This window comes from Zosterops lateralis (assembly GCF_965231275.1).
Source record: "Zosterops lateralis genome assembly, chromosome: 11".
NCBI lineage: Eukaryota > Metazoa > Chordata > Aves > Passeriformes > Zosteropidae > Zosterops > Zosterops lateralis.
In genome coordinates, this window is record NC_139771.1 from 21,804,830 (window position 1) to 21,825,560 (window position 20,731).

The 20,731-nt window shown below is 48.7% G+C and overlaps 2 protein-coding genes across 2 annotated transcripts; one reads left to right on the forward strand and one right to left on the reverse strand.

Annotated features, from left to right (window-relative positions):
* Window positions 1-371: 371 nt before the first annotated feature.
* On the reverse strand, window positions 372-6,765 carry SEC13 (SEC13 homolog, nuclear pore and COPII coat complex component). Its single transcript, XM_083869841.1, has 9 exons — window positions 6,685-6,765; window positions 6,329-6,373; window positions 5,267-5,382; window positions 4,734-4,885; window positions 4,050-4,183; window positions 3,148-3,281; window positions 2,552-2,672; window positions 1,620-1,766; window positions 372-1,285 (listed from the first exon to the last, which is right to left on the reverse strand). Exons 1-9 carry the CDS (start codon window positions 6,685-6,687, stop codon window positions 1,175-1,177), a joined length of 963 nt encoding a protein of 320 aa, XP_083725967.1. The 5' UTR covers window positions 6,688-6,765; the 3' UTR covers window positions 372-1,174.
* A 297-nt stretch (window positions 6,766-7,062) lies between these two features.
* On the forward strand, window positions 7,063-20,636 carry LOC310913841 (cullin-associated NEDD8-dissociated protein 1-like). The gene is made up of 15 exons (XM_083869628.1): window positions 7,063-7,149; window positions 9,224-9,367; window positions 10,563-10,717; window positions 11,132-11,255; window positions 11,888-12,144; window positions 12,753-12,858; window positions 13,927-14,072; window positions 14,235-14,527; window positions 14,892-15,033; window positions 15,602-17,107; window positions 17,464-17,559; window positions 18,254-18,423; window positions 18,534-18,698; window positions 19,009-19,116; window positions 19,296-20,636. The coding sequence occupies exons 1-15, from the start codon at window positions 7,082-7,084 to the stop codon at window positions 19,521-19,523; spliced, it is 3,708 nt and encodes a 1,235-aa protein (XP_083725754.1). The 5' UTR covers window positions 7,063-7,081; the 3' UTR covers window positions 19,524-20,636.
* Window positions 20,637-20,731: the final 95 nt, after the last annotated feature.

Sequence of the window (20,731 nt, forward strand, 5' to 3'; positions counted from 1 at the left end):
GGGCCGTGGCCTGAGGGGAGGCGGCTCGGGCACAACTGCAATGAACGAGCGGCTGTCGCTTCTCCAGCGCTTCTCATAAAACACCGCTAACGGTGGTTTTAAAAACAACTTCACAGTGTGCGAATGGGCTCACGTTCTTCTTTCTTCCCTTATGACGAGTAAAGCTGTAGGAGCAGAGAAGGGAAGCTGGCACTGCTTACGTTTTCCCTGGGAATGGCCAAGACCCAAAGAAGAGCAATGGCTTTGTAAAGCCTTGTCTCGTTATGTACCATTACAAGAAAAAAAAACTCACCAAAAAACCCAAATCCTTGCAAAGATAATTACATGGATGGGAAGTTGTGACTGTGGCTTGGCTGAAGACAGACTGCAGAGTGCCTTGAAAAGGCAGTCCTGTGAAAAGATTATTTAATACAGCACACCAGGTTTTAACCAATAGGATTTTATTCTCTTGGTATCTCAACCAAAAAAAAAGAAAAAAAAAATCCGAACAACTGAGGTACAGTACAGAAGTGTAACTAAAAAAAATAAATCTTCAAACCATGGTTTGATTTACTGATGTTGGTTAAATAACCCAGTTTGAGATTATTATAAAGGAGAAGACATACGCATTCCACTACTCCTTTTCATCTTCAAGAAAGCAAAGAGACTTTCACCTGGCCAAGCACGTTATTTTCAGAAAGACACAAGTACAATGTCACTGTTACCAGCTAGGGCTAGCTAGCACATTATCAGCTAACCTGAGAACTCCACTAGCCCTTTTCCTCACTTGAAACAAAGCTCTGGTCTTTGAGGGCACAGAGTATTTGTCCCCTTGCATAAAACGAGTTCACACCTCATTGTTTTGATAGCTCCTCCTGTGCAAGAACTCTGACCACAGCACATACAATCAAATTTGACCCCTAAACCAGAAAAGCAGGGAGTAATTCCTACAGCATCAAGGAGTAGTATCAGGCACAGTACTTGGCTATACTGTTTACCGTAAATTTAAGGGAATGTCAATTAAGGCTGATTATCAACGAATTGTAGCCTCCCAGTAATAGAGTGCTCATAAAATTGGATAATTGTTTCCCACGTTCATGTCCAGTTTAGATAAAATCAGTTCTCATCCAGCCGAAGACACGTTGCAAATCAGGGACAGTGATCACTTGTTGCAGCTGGAGTATTCCACTGTGCATCACTGCTCGTTCTGCTGCCCTTCTGTCACAGCAGACACTCCTCCTTGGCCCTTGTTCACGTCGCTGATACACGCCCACAGTCCGTCCACTGACTCCTTCCACAGTGTCACCTCAAAAACAGAGCAGGAACAGCTTTCAGCTTTAAACACATCCTGTTTCCCCTTTCCTTGTAGCTACCACAGCATGGGTTTAGTGATAGCCTGCAGTCATATAAGGAGAGTATGTGAATTGTTGGTACCCCACAAAATCAACTTCAGCCTGCATTCCTGCCCTCCAGTAAGGACTCAGAATGCAATGCAAGTAGTTTTCCAAAGGTTAGGGTCTTCCAGCCCTCTTGATTAATCAGAAGAAAAAACATGCCTATTGCAGCAAAGGAGACTCTGGAAACTCAGCTCCTCTGGAAACAGGGCGCACAGGGGTAAAAGCCAAGGCAGCAGTACTCACTTTGTTGTCTCCTCCAGACACTGCAAGGATGTTGGCAGTGATGGACCAGCTCACGTGCCAGACAACATCATTGAACTTGTGCAGCAGCTTTGGTGACCACGAGTTTCCAGAAGCATCATCACACGTCCAGATAAACACTCGGCCATCCTGCAAAAGCACAGAGACCAAGGTGGATGGGCACAAGAAACATAACCCTGATTTGCCCTTGGAGTTACACTTCCAAATCACAGCTCAGACACCACCCCTTGATGTGTCTGCACAGATTTGTGCTCAGCACAGCAAGGAGGCTGTCTCTCTGCTATGTATAAAGGCAAGGCAAGAATACAGCTCTGATGAGAGAAACTACCAACAAACAATGACTTGCAAATACCAGAGAAGAGCCCCCAAACTACCTAACTACCAGCTGAACTCCCCAGAATGAGATTTTGTTTTCCAGTCACATGGTAGGAGCTCACTAAGTAGTCTTCTTGACATTAAAAAAAAGAAATTTACAGTTTAGCAGCAAGAACACAACAGTCAATATAACGGCTGAGGACATCAGAGCTGATTTAAGAATGCCAGTTATTAGAAAACAGTGTTTTTAGAAGGAAGTTTAATAAATTTGATCCCAAAACACTAAAATATGACATTAGTTGGAAGGTCTTCCTCCTAGTGAGACCATCATGACTTTCAAAACAAAAGTCAGTCTTTGGTACAGAGGCACACACACATATATAAACCTTTGTCCAGAAATGGTTCTGCTGGGCTTCTGAGGTTGGGAGGAATAGGAATCAAAGGCTCTTATGCAGAGGCCCAGATACAGCAAAGGATTGCCAAGAGGACTTGTTACAGCAGCTGTATCCCTACAATTCCTTTACTAGAGAAAAGGGGAAGGAAGCACATGGAAGTGAGGGCACCAAGAGCCTGCCTCTGTCGCTCCAAAGAAACCTCACCTGTGAGCAGCTGGCAATGGTGCTGGTTGGTAAACCTATGGATGGAGCCCAGGCCACATCTCGTACCCAGTCACTGTGAGCCTCCAGCTTCTGCTCTTCTTTCCACTGACCCTCTTCCTCCCTGAAAACACAACTATGTAGTCAGAAAGGTTGTGGCAGCATCCTTCATTATCTCATCCCCTGCTTGGGAAGGCTTTGGACTGTAGTATTCAGACTCCTTGTTCATCAATACAAAGCACAAGTGTTCCCCACTTCTCTAAAAATCCCTATGGCTTAAACTGTCATAATCCTTTCCAGGGGACAGAAAGCAGCACAGATAAACAAGTTCTGACCCTCAGTTACTGCCAGAAATCTGCTATTACCAAAGTGGAAACCAAAGACCATTAGAAAGCCACCCTTGGAGACAAGATCACACAGGGCTGGCACAAACTGCAAGAACCATGGAAGTGCATCACTCAGTTTCCATTTTTAAAACACTTCTCTAAAACAGTAATTCGAAGATGATACAAAAGAGATCCTGAAAATACTACTTGAGATAGTAACAGGGACACTCAAAGCCCAAAGTGTCAGGGTTTATCTGGCAACAGGGTACTTACTTCCAGATCTTGACCAGGTTGTCACAGCCACCAGATGCAAATCTTTTTATGTAGTTTGGCTTTTGACCAGAAGGTTGTTCTATAAGGCTCCCTGGGACAACAGCAGGAGCCCAGCTAACTGCATTACATCCAATCTAGTCAAAGAAAAACATTACTGTTAAAAGTTGCTTATTTTAATTAACAAAATTATAAAGGCTGCTGAGGGGGTGAAGAACAAGTAGCATACTCTCTACTGAGAGTGGTGAGTAAGCCCAGAATCTCAGAAAAACTGAAGTCTTCCACAATATTGGATGAATATCAAAAGAATAACAAATCCAGATGCAGTCTAGCCTCACTAAGGCACTTACTCAAAAAGCCTGAGGTAGCTAAGGGTATTTGCACACAAAATAGTTCATCTTGGATGTGTAAATAGGGGAGACAGAGATGTAAACTGCAAAGACAAAAGGCACACACAGTTGCTAAGATTTAGGAATATAGGAGTAGAAGAAACCTTTGGTCCTAAGCTAAATTTCCTTCGACTGGGGGCCACTGCCATTAGCTTATTACATTCTGGTGAAACAAAAATCTCCACAATTTTGGGAAAATCAGAGTCCCACAGTTTTTCCAGTTGGTGCGGGTATTCTTAGGACCAAGGCCATTTCTTACCAGGTAACGTTGAGCACTGTGTTTAACAATAATGCCCAATAAAAAGGCATTGCCAGTGCTGTTTAGTGAACCTCATCATATTTCTACTTCATTTTAGTGACTAAGAAGTACCCCTGCCTACTCTGGATGAACTTAAACTATTCCTGTTTCACATAATTTCATTGCATTTCATTATTTTTCTAGTCAAGTCTCTGAGGCATCACCTCATGTTATCTGTAGCTCTGGGAACTCTGGGCTGCTCCCAAGGACAGACTCACCGTGTGTGCATTGCTGATCTTTTTGACTTCCCACTGCCCATCACCTGTGTAGCTCAACAAGGAAATGGCCCCATCAGAGCTCCCACAGGCCAGGATCAGTCCATAGTCGTGTGGTGCCCAGCAGACAGAATTCACTGGGAAGGGCAAGACAGACCAGATTACAGCACAGGGACTACCTAAAACTGACTGACCAATTCACTGACTGGTATCAGTGGCACAGTCACCAAAATCAAGTGGCTTTAAAAGCTAAGAATGAGTCAAATTTCAGCAAAAGCCAATTAGCATTGTTTACTGAGTAACAGATCTGCATTGGGAGGGTAAATCATCCAAACACAACAGTTTGCATTTTAAAACAAAATACAGCACGATAAATGCAGTTTTTCTTACTGGAAACAGACAATAATTTCCTCAAGTCAGTTTCCTGGCATCTTTATTCGAAAGCTGACTTATTTGTATAACAACACCTATGGATACATAGTATGAATCAGTAGTGGGTTATCCAGCAACTGGACTTTAGGGAAATGTTTGGTTAGTGGTGAACAAATAAAAACTCTCTTCAGTTTCTATCCTTTTCTTTTTGACAGAGGCTTTCTTCTTTAACACTAACAGATTTATTTCAGTCTTACCCAAATCCCCTCATCTCCCCAGTCTCCCTTCCCAGCTCCACACTCCAACCCTCCATACCTGAAGAATCATGTCCCGTGTACTCGTAGGTCTTTTCCCAAGTGCCATTTTCTTCCTTCCAGATAATAACCTTCCTGTCATAGGAACAGGAAGCCAAGATATTCCCATACATAGGATGAGCCCAGGCAACCTGCCACACAGGACCTTCATGCCTGCAAGAAACAACATCATTTAGAAAAGCTGAGAGAACCCCTTCCAGCTGCAGCTGCCTCTCAGATCACTGTTCTAGGATTAGAGTTCTGACATAAGGAATGGGTAATGCTAAGATGGCAATGTTAGTGCCCTGACACAGGGCTCTCGCTGTCACAGAAAACAATTCCAGCTTGAATTACTACATTTTACTTCTTGAAAATCACAGGTGCAAAGTACTAAATGAACGACCAAGCCCCACTGTGTCTCCCACTGGGGCTCTGTCCACCCCCCTACTCCAGCCCAGTGTTGCTCAGCACAGTCTTGAAGGGATTCACCCTGCACTTTGTGCTGCCCAAGGACAAAAGGACAAAGCCTCAGGATTTTCCCCTGTGACGGCTCACCCCCTCAGGTCTGCAATGAGGATCTGCCCCCCGTTGCGGACGTCGAAGATCTTGACGGAGCGGTCGGAGGAGCAGGTGGCCAGGCGTGTGCCGTAGTAATCCATCTGTGCATCGTGCTGCAGGGAGAGCAGGAGGGCTGGGCTCAGCACGGTGTGCTCACCCTGCTGACTGACCCCCCACAGCACAGCACAGCACAGCCACCCCAGCCCCACACAGCACGGCCAAAAGAACCCCTTTCAACAATCCCCACATCCCACAAAAGCAATTTGTTTTCCCAGCTGCTTCTTCAATCACTATACAAACATTACACAGAAGGAATCCAGAGAACTGGATCCAGATCCAGCAGCAATCCACAGCATTTTCATTAGAGGGAATTCAGGCTGCTGACTACAAATCAATGACCAGTTATTTATTTCTGTTTCTTAAAATGTAAAGTGGGTGTACAAAAACTGCTCTTAATTATGTTTGAAACTTCACCATCACTGAACCACAGAATCTTTAAGGCTGGAAAAGACTTCCAAGGTCACTGACTACAACCTTTGACCAATGATACCTTGTCACTAGACCAGAGCACTGAGTACCACATCCAGTCACTTCCTGAACACCTACAACAGTGGTGACAACACCACCTCCCTGGGCAGCCCTTTCCATAGCTTGACAGACTTTTCTGTGAAGAAATTCTTCCTAAAGAACTAGGCTCCTCCTTCAACAACTTGCTTTGAAACCTTTCTTCCTACTCAGACTAATACATCTACTCTCAGAAACATCCACGTAAAGCAAAACCATTTTTATCAGCCAAAGTTCTGTAATAGCGAATATACACATATCTCTATTATTTCACAGAAATAGGCAGAAACAAGCCTGCATATGAGAGTTAAGATTTTAAATAATTTCCCTATTCACCCGAGCCAAGTTTTCCTCTCCACACAGTATAAAATGGCAAGATCAGGATTTCAGACGGCATTGTGCATCCAACACCCCCTGAGTTAGATACATGCAGCCCTCAGTGCTCACACAGCCGCCGCACCGGGCGGAGCAGCTCCCCGGTTTAAGGACACTTACGATCATGTCCTCGTGGGACGTGTCCACGGTGTTAATGACCGAGACCTGCGGGGAGAAGGAACACAAGGAGCTCAGCGCCCCAACGCGCCGCCGCGGCCCCTGGAGCCCCAGTCCATCCCCGGCCGCCCAGCCGGGGGCAGAACTGGGCCGGCTGTACCCTGTGCCGTGCCCGGTGCCCCGTGTGCCGTGCCCGGTGTCCCCTGTGCCATGTCCCGGGCTCCCGGGGCCGCGACGGGAGGCCGCACCCGGCTCCATTCGGGCCCCGCACCGGGACGCCGCGGGTTTCCCGGCCCCGCTCCCTCCCGCCCCGGCCCCCGGCGGCGGTCCCGGCCCGGCCCCGCTCATCCCCGGCTCACCATGGCGGCGGCGGCCCCGCGGTGCTCCCGGCCCGGCCTCTGCCCCTGCCCGCGCCTTCAGACGTGGCACGCCGGTCCGCGCACAACCGGCCCCGCCGCGCCCCGCCCGCCTGCGACGACGTTCCGCTCGTGCCGAGTTCCGGGGGCGGCCGCTGCCTCGGCTGGGCACGAGAGGGCGAGCGGCGGGAGAGGGCCCGGCCTGCCCCGTCCTGCCCCGGGCACCCCGAGCCCAGCCCGCCGGAGGCACCGCCGGGGCCCGGACACAGCCCTGTACCGGCAGGGCCGCCGCCCCGGCCCCCAGAGCCCTCGGGCCCGGCTCCTCCCGCCGCCTTGGGGCCGCCTGGCACGGAGCGGAGCGGAGCGGGCGGCGAGCCCGGGCCCCGCAGAGCCCTCCGCCATGGCCAGCGTCTCGTACCACATCTCCAGCCTGCTGGAGAAGATGACCTCCACCGACAAGGACTTCAGGTGCGGCACCGCGGGCCGGGCCGGGCCGTGCGGGCGGAAACCCCCGCCAGCGGCGCTCGGGGCCCTGCAGGAGGGGGCTGCTCCTGCCCCCCGAGGGGCGGCTGTGCTGGGACCTGACATTTGCACCGGGTTTATTTACAGCGTTTGAAGCCGGCTGTGTCCTAGCTGCGGGGGGGATTTAGAAAAGCCAACGGTGCTCCCCTCCCTCGCCTAGATGGGTGCCTGATGAAAGTGGAAGGGGGAATAAGTCTGGGCAGCTGGACTTCAAGTTGTTATTTGTTTTGTGGATAAAGAACATCGTAGCAGAAATGCTTCTAATTTGTTTTGATAATTAGTGAGATAATCAGTGCATTAAAAGGGGTGAGTAGACCCCGAGTTCCTGGGTGACGAATGCTGCTCATACTGGCTCTGCTCAGGCTGCCTGGAGAGCTTTTGCTGTGCGATGGGAGAATGTGCCTCCCCCACAGGGCTGAGGTGCTTTTATTTCTTCGTTTATGTCAGCAGAAAAATTGACATCTCTTTAGGGTTAGATGGATGGCTTGATGTGTAAGGCACTCTGTAAAAAGTAATAAAAACTGACACGTATGAAAGATTTCACTCCTGAGCATATTGTTCTCCCAGCACCAACCTGAAAGGTGATGTTTGGGCCAGACTTGGTATTTTGAGGTCTAGGAGGGGGGTTAGTAATAGTGTAAAAGTAGGTTGATTTTTGTAGAAGCTGCTGATGTTCTCAGATGTTAAAATAGGTACTTTATAAAGAAGTCAGTGATGGAGCAGTTGTGCAAACAGTTTATTCAAAGAATTTACAGTTAACACTCCAAACGAGGTGTGCCCAACAACAGGCACAGGTCATGTCACAGAGGTACTGCAGGGTCACTCCCTCCCAGCACACGGGCAAACATGATCTGTTACAGCACCGAGTTTCCCTTGTTCCCCCACAGCTGGAGCTGCCTGTGGGATCCCAAGGTCCTGGGGCAGGATGGCAGCAGGCAGAGTCCAGGGCTGGATGTGTTGCCGTGGAAGGCTCCGTGCAGCCCGTGGCCATAATTGGTCATGCTGGTTCGACAGACACTGAACTGCAGAGTGCAGCTGAAGAGCTCCTGCAGAATCAGAAATAGATTGCACGTTAACATCTTAGGGCACATCACTGCTGTTTTCTCACTCTGGGTTTCAGGCTGGCTGTGGAACACCACAGCAGTGCCTTGTTCCAGACGTACTGCTCTGGAATGGGCGTGCAGACTGAAGCCTCAAACGATGACCTGTACATGGGAGCTCTTATGTGCTGAATGAGTGACATCAGAGCCTAATTTTAAAAGGAGCTTTCATTTTGTAACAAGAGATTTTGTGGTTCCTGTTAGACATCCATTCTGTGCAGGGCTAACATTGGAAAGCAGCTAACACACGATAGCCACACTAAGATTTCTTAGAACCTCCGACTCCTATACTAGCACCTGTTGCATTTCCTGCTCCTGGGAAAATAGATACTTTCCAGAATTTCTCAATATCCATTTTGTTCCTGTTAGAAATCTGACTGTCAGTTGGGTCTTTGTTTTTCTTTCTAATCTGGTGTGATAAATACTTGATTGGTTTTGCTCACAGCAATCTAAATATAGTCTAGTGCAGTTCTGAGGTGTTGTTTGCATGGAATCATGACTTTTTTTTCATTTTTGAAAGTGATAGGGCTTGTCCATCTGTAGGGTCATATTATCAGTGCTAAGTTAGCCAGAAAGAACAGAGCTAGGTGCGTTCTTAGACCCCAGACTGCTTTTCCTATGCCAGGTGAAAAAATGGTGAAAAAACCTATCATCATTTTTTTCTGGCATAGTTAGCCATCTTTATTTAGTCACTGAGAAAAAATACACATGCTGAGTGCCACTTCTAGAGTTTTTGTTTACCTGACCCCTGTTAGGTAGTTATCTACTTTTAAGATAGTAATTTTCCTTTTTCTTAGACAGTGCTGTAAGTTACTCTTTGGTCACAAGCACCAGTTGCCAAGTTCTGTCCCAGGTGATGCAAAGGTGATGCATTTGTGTCTGCACATCAGCCAATCCACTTTTTCCCTGTGTCCTTGCAGGTTTATGGCCACCAATGACCTGATGATGGAACTGCAGAAAGATTCAATAAAACTAGATGAAGACAGTGAGAAAAAAGTTGTGAAAATGCTTTTGAAATTGCTGGAGGACAAAAATGGGGAAGTCCAGAACCTCGCTGTCAAATGGTAAGAGCCTAGAAAGTAACAGCCACGTTCCCTGGCTAATAAAACCACCACAGACTGCAGTGAGTGTGTGAGAGCAGAGCCTGGCCCGTGACACCTCCCTCAAACCTCCTTTGCGAGGGGCTTTGCCCTCTCTTGCAGGCACTGCACTTTCTCTGTAGACTCTCACAAGGGGCAACAAGAGATGATTTTGGAAGTGCTTCAGTGATCCTATTTAAACCTTACCACATGGAAGGCAGATCCCCAAGATTTTATTGCTTCAGGGAGAAGCACAATTTAAATTTTGGTCATCAAGCTTTTGACCTTTCTCAGGCTTTGAAATCCAGTGCTGAATTTCTCCATGAATCTGTCTTTGATAGCAATGGTACTAAACATGTACTGCCCTTATGGGCTTTAATTTTAGGTCCAAATCCTTCTCTTCAAGGGAGTTTTCATTGAACTTTATAATGCACTTGGATTTTTCTCTGCCTTTACTCTGAGTGCAGCCTGTGCTGTTGCTTTGCCTTTGACCATTCCCATATTTTTTTAATCAAAATGAACAAAAGCAGCAGGTTCTTCTATTAGTGAATCTTCTGATAAAGGGATCCTGCTGCTGACATGTTCTTTCCCATCTCTTTCCCCAGCATGGCTAAGTGGGCATGTTCAGTCTAGAAATGCCCTTGAATGGCTCAGTTCAGCCCAGGGCTCCAGAAAGGTGGGCCATCTAAAGACAGCTTTGGGTTCCTCTATTTTTCCTGCTGTGGAGCCTATTCATATTCCCTTCTTTTCAACCACGTGCTGCTTCTATGCCTGTTCTTTCCCTTTCTTTTGGCCCTTTCTTTTTTGATTCCCACTGTCCTGACTTTTTTTGGCCCCGCTCCTGTCTCTGCCTGGTTTGGGTTGGTTTATTCTGGGTTTTAAAGCAAAACAATTGGGCACTGAGCAGAGGACCAACTTCTCTACTTTGCCTGTTAATCTCTGGTTGTATCTGCAGTAAGTCCATGCTCATTGCAGTCTCTCATCCATCCAGAGTGTGATAATGAGGAGGCCTCAGAATGGATCAGGAATATTTCCTTTCTGTGCCTAAGGAGGTGCTTAGAGCAGAATGTCAGTCGTTCCCAGATAGGTGGCCAGGATCTTTAGGAAGGAGCAGTGTGATGGTCTGAAGGAATGGACAGTTGGATTAGTCCCTCATCCTGACTGGCTTCTCCTCCCGCAGCCTGGGCCCGCTGGTTGGGAAGGTGAAGGAGTACCAGGTGGAGACCATCGTGGACACGCTCTGCACCAACATGCTGTCAGACAAGGAGCAGCTGCGGGACATCTCCAGCATCGGCCTCAAAACTGTTATCTCTGAGCTGCCACCAGCTGCCACAGGTACACTGTCTGTCCCCTTTTGTCACTGAGGAACGGGGAGTCACAGCCCTTGGCCAACAGGGGGAAATGTAGAGTCCAGAGCCTAAAAGTTACCAATTCTTTACTCACCTGCCAGAGGACAATCTGTGAAATCAGGAGGAGGGACCGTAGAGCTGAGGTATCAATGGGATGAAAGATGGAATGAAATGAAAACTTGACCTGTACTTGGAACTATGTATCCCCAAAATGCATCAGCTTTTCAGGGGATACCTGAGGCTCCCAACAACAGGATTTTCCTCTGCAGCCATCTCATTAATCTGTCCTGATTAGATCTCCCAGTGGTGATTTCTTTTTTCAGTGTACAAGGGATTGAATGGTTCCTAGCAGCAAAGACTCCTTGTCAACTGACAGCAGGGAAAAATATCTGTCTTGCAGGTTCCACCATGACAGCAAATGTGTGCAAAAAGATCACAGCCCAGCTGACAGGAGCCATTGGCAAGCAGGAGGATGTGTCCGTGCAGTTGGAAGCTCTTGACATCCTGTCAGATATGCTGAGCAGGTACCAGAGGATTTCCTTCTGGCAGCTGTGCATAGAAGGGGGCTGCAAGGATATGTCTGCTTTTGATTTCTTTATTTCCCTAATCCTATTATTGGGACTTAAAAACACAGGATTTGGTTGGCTGCTCCTAGGGAATATCTGAGTAGAGCAGGTCCCCAGCAGGGAGGAGAGATAACATGCCAAGCCTTTCTGTGCTTGGGAATGGCAGTGCCTCTGGTGATGGATCCCACAGAAGCTTAGCTCACACAAACGTGGAGGAGTGAGGGCGAAGCAGGGAGGTTTATTTTAGCCCTATGAGCCCATCACACATGCTTTTTTTTTATTCCTGGCTGCCTCTTGTTGCATAAGTCAGAGTGACAGTGTCGTATGTCATCTGCATGCAGGAAATTATTAGCACACCCTTGGGTCATCCAGAAGGACACAGTCAAAAACTCCTCCATGATGGAGACAAATAACCTCTCCCTGTGTTTTACAGACCAAGTCAGTGTTCAGACCAAAATTACAAACCCACCCTTCTCCTCCCCCTCCCCACAATGTGCTTGAAGTCTCCACAGCTGAAGATTTGTTGCTGCCAAGAGGGCTTTTTTCTGAGCCTTTGAGTTTCACCTTGTGCCTTGTTCTGTTCATTGCAGGTTGGGAGGAACCCTCTACTCATTCCACTCCTCCATCCTGACGTGCCTGCTGCCCCAGCTGACGAGCCCCAGGCTGGCTGTACGTAAACGGGCCATCATTGCCTTGGGGCACCTGGTCTTGACCTGCAGTGGAAACATCTTCTCAGAGCTTACAGAGCATCTGCTGGCAGAGCTGAAGAGGAACGAGTCCACATCCACCACCAGGACGTACATTCAGTGTGTGGCTGGCATCAGCAGGCAGGCTGGGCACCGCATAGGTAGAGTGGCCAGCTTGAAATGATGCTGGGAAATGAACATGCATTTTAGAGCAGGTTGTCTTAGTGGTAAAAAAAGAGTGCTCATTGTTGTTAATGTATTAGTGGCTTGTGCTGGTGATCCCCTCTGTGGTTCTGGACTGGTTCTCTGATCTCCACTTGGAAAAGAGACACCAGAGTATCTCTCTGGCTGCCCTTCACTAATGATTTAAGATCTTCCCCTCAAGATCTTGCAGCACTTCCCTGATTTGAATTAATGCCTCTATGAACTAGGTCAGTGGATTCAGCCCCTTTTAAATGACAGAGGGGATGGCAATATATTGTATTACTTGTCTAAAAGACCTGCCAGAGTTGAGATTAGGTCCTAAGAGATCTCTAATCACAGCTCTTGCTTTGACTGAAATGCCAACAGGGGGCTGCAGACAGGGAGCAGGGATCAGCTGCTGAAAGCCAGCACAGCTGGTTTTGATGGGCTGCTGGCTCCTAGCCCCTGAGGTCTGAGGCAGGAATACCAGGCACAGGAAGGAAGTGGCAGGTGGCTGAGCTGTCAGCTGCCCAGGTGAGTGAAGGCTGGAATGGTTTTTCACTGCTGTTTGCCTTGTCTTTCCCAGGAGAACACCTGGAGAAGATAATTCCTCTGATTGTTCAGTACTGTAACGTGGATGATGACGAGCTGCGAGAATACTGTTTCCAGGCCTTTGAGTCCTTTGTGAGAAGGTGAGTACCCTTGGGGAATGCCTCTGCACCATCCAATGCATCCCCGTCCTCCTGGAGTAAATATCCATACCTTCAGCATCCTCAAAGGAGGGTCTTCCTGCAAGTATTCCTGTTAGGAAGACAGTTCACACATGAAATTTCTTCTGCACATGCAGGCTTGGACTGGAATCAGAAGCTGTTTTACCTCAGCATGGGAGGCTGTCCTTCTGTATTGGTTTTGCAGGAGTGGGAGTTTTCCTTGTCCTTGGAGTGTTCCTTAGCCAGAGGGAACTGCCTCACTCCTGGTGCACAGAGGGAGCTGGAGGCAGGCAAGGGGGGTGGGCAGAGGAGCTGCTGAGCTGCAGCTCTCCTGTTGTTTGGTCAAACATTCACTGCTTGGAAAAGGAGCCCTGCAGAGCTGCTGAGGTGTTCTCCTGGGAAGGGAGGATTCAACCAGGGTGTGTATGTGTGAATTGGCAATACAGGTAACCAAGGGCCACCATCAAACCACACTGAAATGCCAACAGTAGGTTTATTTCATTGCCTTGCTAATAACACTGGGTGACAGGGACACATGGGGACACAGGCTCTGTTTGGCTTAGTTATCCCAGCTGAGAGAAGGGCAAGGGGGCTCACTGCCTGCCTCACTCTAACCAAAGGCTTCATGGATGTCTGTGAGAGTGTATTATCTCTCCACAGGAATTGTACTTCTGAAAACATGCAGAGGATGTAGGTATAATAAATTGAATTTTCTCACACTGACATCTTTAGCATTCCCAGCTGCAGACCACTTTGGACAAAACTATTCCTTCCTGCTTGTCAAATCTTCTGGTTTTAACTTAGTCCTCCCAACAGGGTGTAGGCAATTGATATATTTATTTGTCCTTATAAAAATTATTGCATCCTCCCCATAAGGGAATATGGCCTTGCTTCATGCACAGCAGGAAGGAGCATCTTTGGTTTAGCTCATGTTATCAAAATGTTCACATGCTCTGTGAAGCACTTTGTGATCCTTTTGAGATTAATAATATTTAGATATTTAAAATAGCTTACTCTCTGATTAACTCTTAAAATTTTTGTTTGTGATAGGTGCCCAAAGGAAATGGACCCTCACATCGCCAGTGTTATGGGACTGTGTTTGAAGTACATTACCTTTGACCCAAACTACAACTATGATAATGAGGAGGAAGAGGAAGACATGATGGAAACTGAAAATGGGGAGGATGAAGAGCAAGGTGCCTGCTTGTGAGGATGGCTGTGCTCAGCAGAAAACGGGGTTAACATTTCTCCCCTTCCTGCTTTCTCCTCCTGGAGAGGGCAGCTCTGAGGATCAAGTGGTCCTTTAGCTCCTGTTTTCTCATAATGCTGCACCTTGTTTCCCCTTGTGTTGTTTCTAGAAAGCGACGACGAGTACAGTGACGACGACGACATCAGCTGGAAGGTCCGCAGGGCCGCGGCCAAGTGCCTGGAGGCCATTGTCAGCAGCAGGCACGACCTCCTGCAGGACTTCTACAGAACTCTCTCCCCAGCCTTGATAAGCAGGTTCAAAGAGAGGGAGGAGAATGTCAAAGCTGACATCTTCAATGCTTACATCTCCCTGCTGAAGCAAACGCTGCCTACCCAGAGCTGGCTGCACTCTGCCGATGCCTCTGGCAAGGATGACGTTCCCCTGACAATGCTTCAGAACCAGGTGTGTGAGCAGGTGGTGGCTGGGTTAAATCACAAAGCAATGAGCAGTAGGTACTACTGCTGCCACCTTGAGAATGTGGCTAGCTGAAGGAGCCCTGGGGCAGGCATCTAGAGGGCTGGCAGTTTACTGGCCCAGGGGAAGAGTGCTGGCTCAGCACAGGAGCCTGGGGGTACAGCCAGCACTGCCCTGGCAGTGTGCAGGCTGAGGCAGGGTGGCTTCTGGGTGAAGTGTCTGGCTGGTGCCTTACTGCAGCTGTTGCTCAGGAAATTCATTCAATAAACTGGTAGAAATGTACCAAAGTGAGCCTCTGAGAGCAGCTGGTTGACTGAGGCGTCCCCTTCTCATTTGGTTCTCCAAACTGCAGGTTCCCAACATCATCAAGGCCTTGCACAAGCAGCTCAAAGAAAAGAGCATCAAATCAAGACAGGGTTGTTTCAGCCTTCTGACAGAACTGGCCAGTGTTCTTCCTGGCTGCCTGGCAGACCATATACCTGCACTTATCCCTGGTAAGCTTCTCTGTGGTCTGGGGTGAAGCAGCAGACTTGGCAAAATCCATTCTGAACACATGTGCTCCTTGCCTGTGTGTTACAGTTTTATTCCTGTGAGTTATTCTGCTCAGTGTTAGGACAAACACATGAAGTTCTGCTCTGTGCTGATGTGCTGAACAGTTCCCATATTAATTTTGGCCTCTGCACTGAAAGCCAGGATAAAAACATCAAGTTCATTTCCACAGTCCCTTGAGAAGATACTTTTGGGAGGGCCTATTCCAGCCTCCTCTGAAAGCAGCTGGAATTGTGCTGTTACCACACTGAGATCAGAAATAAAAATGTCATTTCCTTTTGCAAAATACAGTGGGGTGTTTAAAAAAAATTCTTTATATTGACTGATTCTTTAATTTGCACCACCACATTTTTCTCTGGCCTGTGAGCTTATGAAGCATCCTACTGCTGGAAGGCTCAGGTCCCGCCTTTGCTTTTGGTGTGATTGTATGAGAAAAGTCTCCTGTGATTGTCCCTGGCTGGATCCATGAACCTCCTTCTTTGGGAAAAATATGACATATTTTCTTCTGCACAGGTATTGTTTTCTCCTTGGCGGATAAATCCAGCTCCTCCAACATGCGGATCGACACACTGTCCTTCCTCCACATCCTTCTCTGCAACCACCAGCCTGAGGTATTTCACCCTCATATCAAAGCCCTGCTGCCTTCTGTTGTGGCCTGTATTGGAGACCCCTTTTATAAGATCACGTCAGAAGCTCTGCTGGTAACTCAGCAGCTTGTGAAAGTTATCAGGCCTTTGGACAAACCTTGCACCTTTGATGCCAAGCCCTATGTGAAGGACCTTTTCCCTGGTACTCTGAAGCGGCTGGAAGCAGCTGACATCGACCAGGAGGTGAAGGAACGTGCCATCTCCTGCATGGGTCAAATCATTTACAACCTGGGAGATCATTTAAGCACTGACCTCCAGCCAACCTTGAAGATATTTCTGGAGAGGCTCAAAAATGAAATCACCAGACTGACAACAGTCAAAGCATTAACCTTAATTGCTAGTTCTCCACTTAAAATAGATTTGAGACCCATCCTAGGGGAAGGTCTCCCCATTCTAGCTTCCTTCTTGAGAAAGAATCAACGTGCCTTGAAACTGAGTACTCTGAATGCTCTGAGCATCCTGGTGAAGAACTACAGCGACAGCCTCAAGCCTGCCATGATTGAGGCTGTGCTAACAGAGCTCCCTGTCTTAATTACTGAGAATGACATGCACGTGTCCCAGGTGACCATCATGTTCCTCACAACTTTGGCCAAAGTTTATCCATCCTGTATCTCCAAGATCAGCGGCTCCGTCCTTGAAGAAATCTTTCAGCTTGTCCACTCACCTTTGCTTCAAGGAGGGGCGCTGAATGCCATCATTGACTTCTTCCAGGCACTGGTCCTGACAAAGACAGCAGCCATGGGTTACTCAGAGCTGACAAAGAAGCTGACAGCACCAGTTTACTCCTCGGGTTCGGCCGGGGCCTCGCCGACGCTGCACAAACAGGCGTATCACTCCATCGCAAAGTGTGTGGCAGCCCTGTCCTCAGCCTGCCCAAAGGAAGCCCCTGCCACAGTGAACCAGTTCATCCAGGACGTGAAAAGTTCCAAGTCCAGCCCTGGTGTTCAGGTGCTGGGTTTCCTCTTCCTGGCAGAGGTGGGGCGCAGCACAAACCTCAGTGCTCAGAGGGAGCTCCGAGCCGTCATCCTGGACGCGTTCGCCTCCCCCAGCGAGGAGGTGAAATCCGCCGCCGCCTACGCGCTGGGCAACGTCAGCGTGGGCAACCTGAAGGAGTATCTGCCCTTCGTGCTGAAGGACATCGGGAGCCAGCCCAAGAGACAGTACCTGCTGCTGCACTCCCTGAAGGAAGTCATCAGCTCCTCCCCAGCTGACAGCCTGGCGCCTTACGTGGAGGCTATCTGGGCTCTGCTCTTCAAGCACTGTGAGTGCACAGAGGAGGGGACACGCAACGTGGTGGCAGAGTGCCTGGGGAAGCTGACTTTGGTGAACCCTGATGAGCTGCTGCCCCGGCTGAGGAAACAGCTCTCGGCAGGTAATGGGTAGGGAAATGGCCAGAGCAGAGAAATGCTGCCTTTTCATGGAAATTCGTTTTGTAAATTGCTTGTGGGTACAACAGGGAGCAAAGCCAGTTGAGAAGAGAGCAGGTAACAAGAGGGATCTCTCTGATCCCATCAGAGGAGCACTGGTCCACACAAGAGCAGGAGGGTGCTGGGAACAGGGACTAAGTACACCAGATTGTGCAGGAGCAGATTCAAACAGAGTTGATAAGACTCCTCTACTGCCTTATAACACGTGTAACAGGACCAAGGGTAGAATATGTACTAGAGAGTTACAGCAGTGATTTTTTCTCTTGATCTTTCACTGTTTTTCTTCCCGTCTTCATTGCAGACTCCCCACATGCCCGGAGCACCGTGGTTACTGCCATCAAGTTCACAATTACAGACCAGCCTCAGCCCATTGATGCTCTCCTGAAAGACTGCATAGGTAGGCTGGTTTTGGTGTGAGCTGGGGGCATGAGAGGTTGGGTGTTGTTAGCAGCTCAGGGATTTTCCACTCCTCTGTGAAATTCATCTAGTCCAGTTAGTTTTTATCAGTGTTTCTCACCTTTTGGGATTAAACAGCAACACTGTACTATGAGTCCTTGCTAAAAGCACTGATGCCTTGCTCGTGGGCATGTTCCATTGTTTTTTAGAGTGCTTAACTTCTTTCTGCATTTAAACTCAGAATTCCAGCACCCCACAAAAAGGATCTTCAAAAGTATAATCTACATGAGGAGTGTTCGATGTCCAGGGAGCCCACACATGGATCTGCTGTATAAAACTGGCCTGTTTCAGAGAAGTTTGATCACATGGGATCTAAGCAAGAAAAATCCCCTTACTTACTTGAGTAACAAAGCTTTCTTGAATAACAAAGCTTCTGATTTGATTTCATGGTGAGGTAGCCAGTCACTCTGTTTTTTTTTCCCAAATGCATAAGATAGTCATGCTTCTTTACTGTATCCCAGAGAATTGAGAGAAAGCATCTCAAATGGCACCAACAGACTGTGCCACTAGTTATTTTACCCTTAAAGCTCTCATAACCAGCCTCCTTGAAATATACACCAATACACATTTAAAATACTGCAAAAATGTTGCAGCCTGTTCGCTGCAGGACTGACAGATGTGTTCTTATCCCACAGGTGACTTCTTAGAAACTCTGCAGGATCCAGACCTGAATGTTCGCCGTGTGGCTTTAGCCTTGTTTAATTCTGCTGCTCACAACAAGCCTTCCTTAATCCGGGATTTACTGAACACTGTCCTGCCCAGCCTGTACAACGAAACCAAAGTGCGACGGGAGCTCGTCCGGGAGGTAACTGGGCTGGGCTGGTGCCACATGGTGACTCACAGCAGCCTGTGAAGTCCAGGTGGACTGTCCCTGTCTGCTCTTTGGTGACAGCTGTACTGTTTGTCTTGGTTCAGGTAGAGATGGGGCCATTCAAGCACACAGTGGACGATGGCCTTGATGTGAGGAAAGCTGCTTTCGAGTGCATGTACACCCTGCTGGAAAGCTGCCTGGACCGGCTGGACATCTATGACTACCTGAACCACGTGGAGGATGGCCTGAAAGACCACTATGACATTCGGGTAGGTGCTGTGCCCTGACTGATGGCATTTTCTCTGTGGGGCCTGGGCTGCAATTGGGCTGTGTATCCCCACAGCCCCAGGCCAGGTGGTGCAGTGTCCCCAGGGCTGTCGGCCCTTTGGAGACACCTGCAGCACTGCGCACACCTGGGCCAGCTGCAGCTCCAGCCCCCTGCCTGCCAGGGCTGCGTTTGCAGCTCTTAGCACAGCCCCTTGCACAAGTGCAGAGGAGCTCAGCAGGGTGTGGGCACAGCCCAGGCTGTCAGCAGAGCTGGGTGCTGAGAACCAACCCGTTTCCCTCCCCTCGTGGCAGATGCTGACGTTCATCATGCTGGCGCGGCTCTCGGTGCTCTGCCCCAGCGCTGTGCTGCAGCGGCTCGAGCGCCTCATCGAGCCCCTCCGCGCCACCTGCTCCACCAAGGTAAGAGCAGCACTGAGGGCCCTGCCTCTGCTCCTGGCCTTCTCCCTCAGTGCTGCTGAGCAGCACTTCCCTCACTCCCACAGCTGGAAAATACTCTGCTGGTCTTTGCTGCTGTGTTGGTTCTGTGCCTGTACGGGCTTTTCTAAATGCCAGCTGAAAACGGGGCTTTGGATTTGCAGGTGAAAGCCGGTTCAGTGAAGCAGGAGTTTGAGAAGCAGGATGAGCTGAAGCGCTCAGCCATGCGGGCAGTGGCTGCTCTCCTGACCATCCCCGAGGTGGAGAAAAGCCCAGCAATGGCAGAGTTTTCATCCCAGATCAGATCCAGCCCTGAAATGGCATCACTTTTTGAGAGCATTCAGAAAGATTCTGCCTCCCTCCCCACCTCAGAGTCAATGGACATGAGCTAAGATGTTTTTCCCCACCACCGTTCTGCCCTTGGGATGCCCAGCCAGACACACCAGCTGGGGTGGAATAAATGCCATTGAGCTGCTCTCCTGCCACAGCCAAGTCCAAGTCCCTGGGCAGCTGCAGGAGAAACGGGATGGTGTGTGAAATGTGACAGCTGGACGTGACTGGCTTGATCCAGCTGCACTCGTATCAGACACCTCAGAATTGGAATGAGACCTGAGATGAGGGGAATACAGCCTCATGTAAGGGAGGAGCTGGAAGATGAATAGTCCCATTTTTTAGAAAGTTTTAAGGGGTGCACAAAGCAATCACAGTTGTAGTTCCACAAACAATGGAAACTACTTCCTCAAATACTCCTTACTGCAGTACAAAGGTTTTTATTCACTGCACATGCACTTTCTACCTTAAATTGCCCAAGAATGTATTTATAGTATTTAACTAAAAAACATGGCTTAAAACTGGAAGCCATGCCTTTATTAATGGGTTCATCCCACAGGCCTTTTGGGAAAGGAGACTTGCACCTGCTGAGCTGCAGAAGCTGCACAGGGCAGGGGGTTACCTGACACCCCCACCCTCCTCCTGGGGCTTAGTTTGGCATTTGGGCAATATGAAGCTTTGTTGCTTGGCTTTCATATTTATGGTTTTGACTGCAAAATACCTCAACCATCTTCCCCAAGGGATGATTAGTGACTGTTCCAGTGACAAACCCTGCTTCAAGCTTTGCTTTGCACTAACCCTGGCTTCTCTTTCCCCTTGGAGCACCTCGATGTTGGTGTCACCAGCCACAAAGGTCTACTGGTCCTGGTCACACATCAGCAGCAGGCATTGCAGGAGCACCAGTGGTCAGTGTCAGGAGCCAGGGGTGCAAGCACACAGCCCATAGTGGCTGCTGTGCTCAAATCCTGCTTTGTGCAAGAGAAAATGCCTTAAGAGACAAAGGTTCTAACAGCCAACCAGAGGACGTGGCCATCATGACACACTGCTCTAGCCATGAACTGCTCTGTGCTTTCTTTTCTCTTTCGACAGAGTGGTTGATGTGAATTGTATTTATAGTGCTGTGTGAAAGGACATCTGTTGTCTGGGTGGTATTGAAAATAAAATACACTTGTGAAGCTGCGTGCCCTGAGTTCACTGACCGTGTCACTGCTCCCTGAGTGCCCCTGACAGCAGAGCCAAACCCAGGCTGTTGCCCCTCCCCTGCCCACGC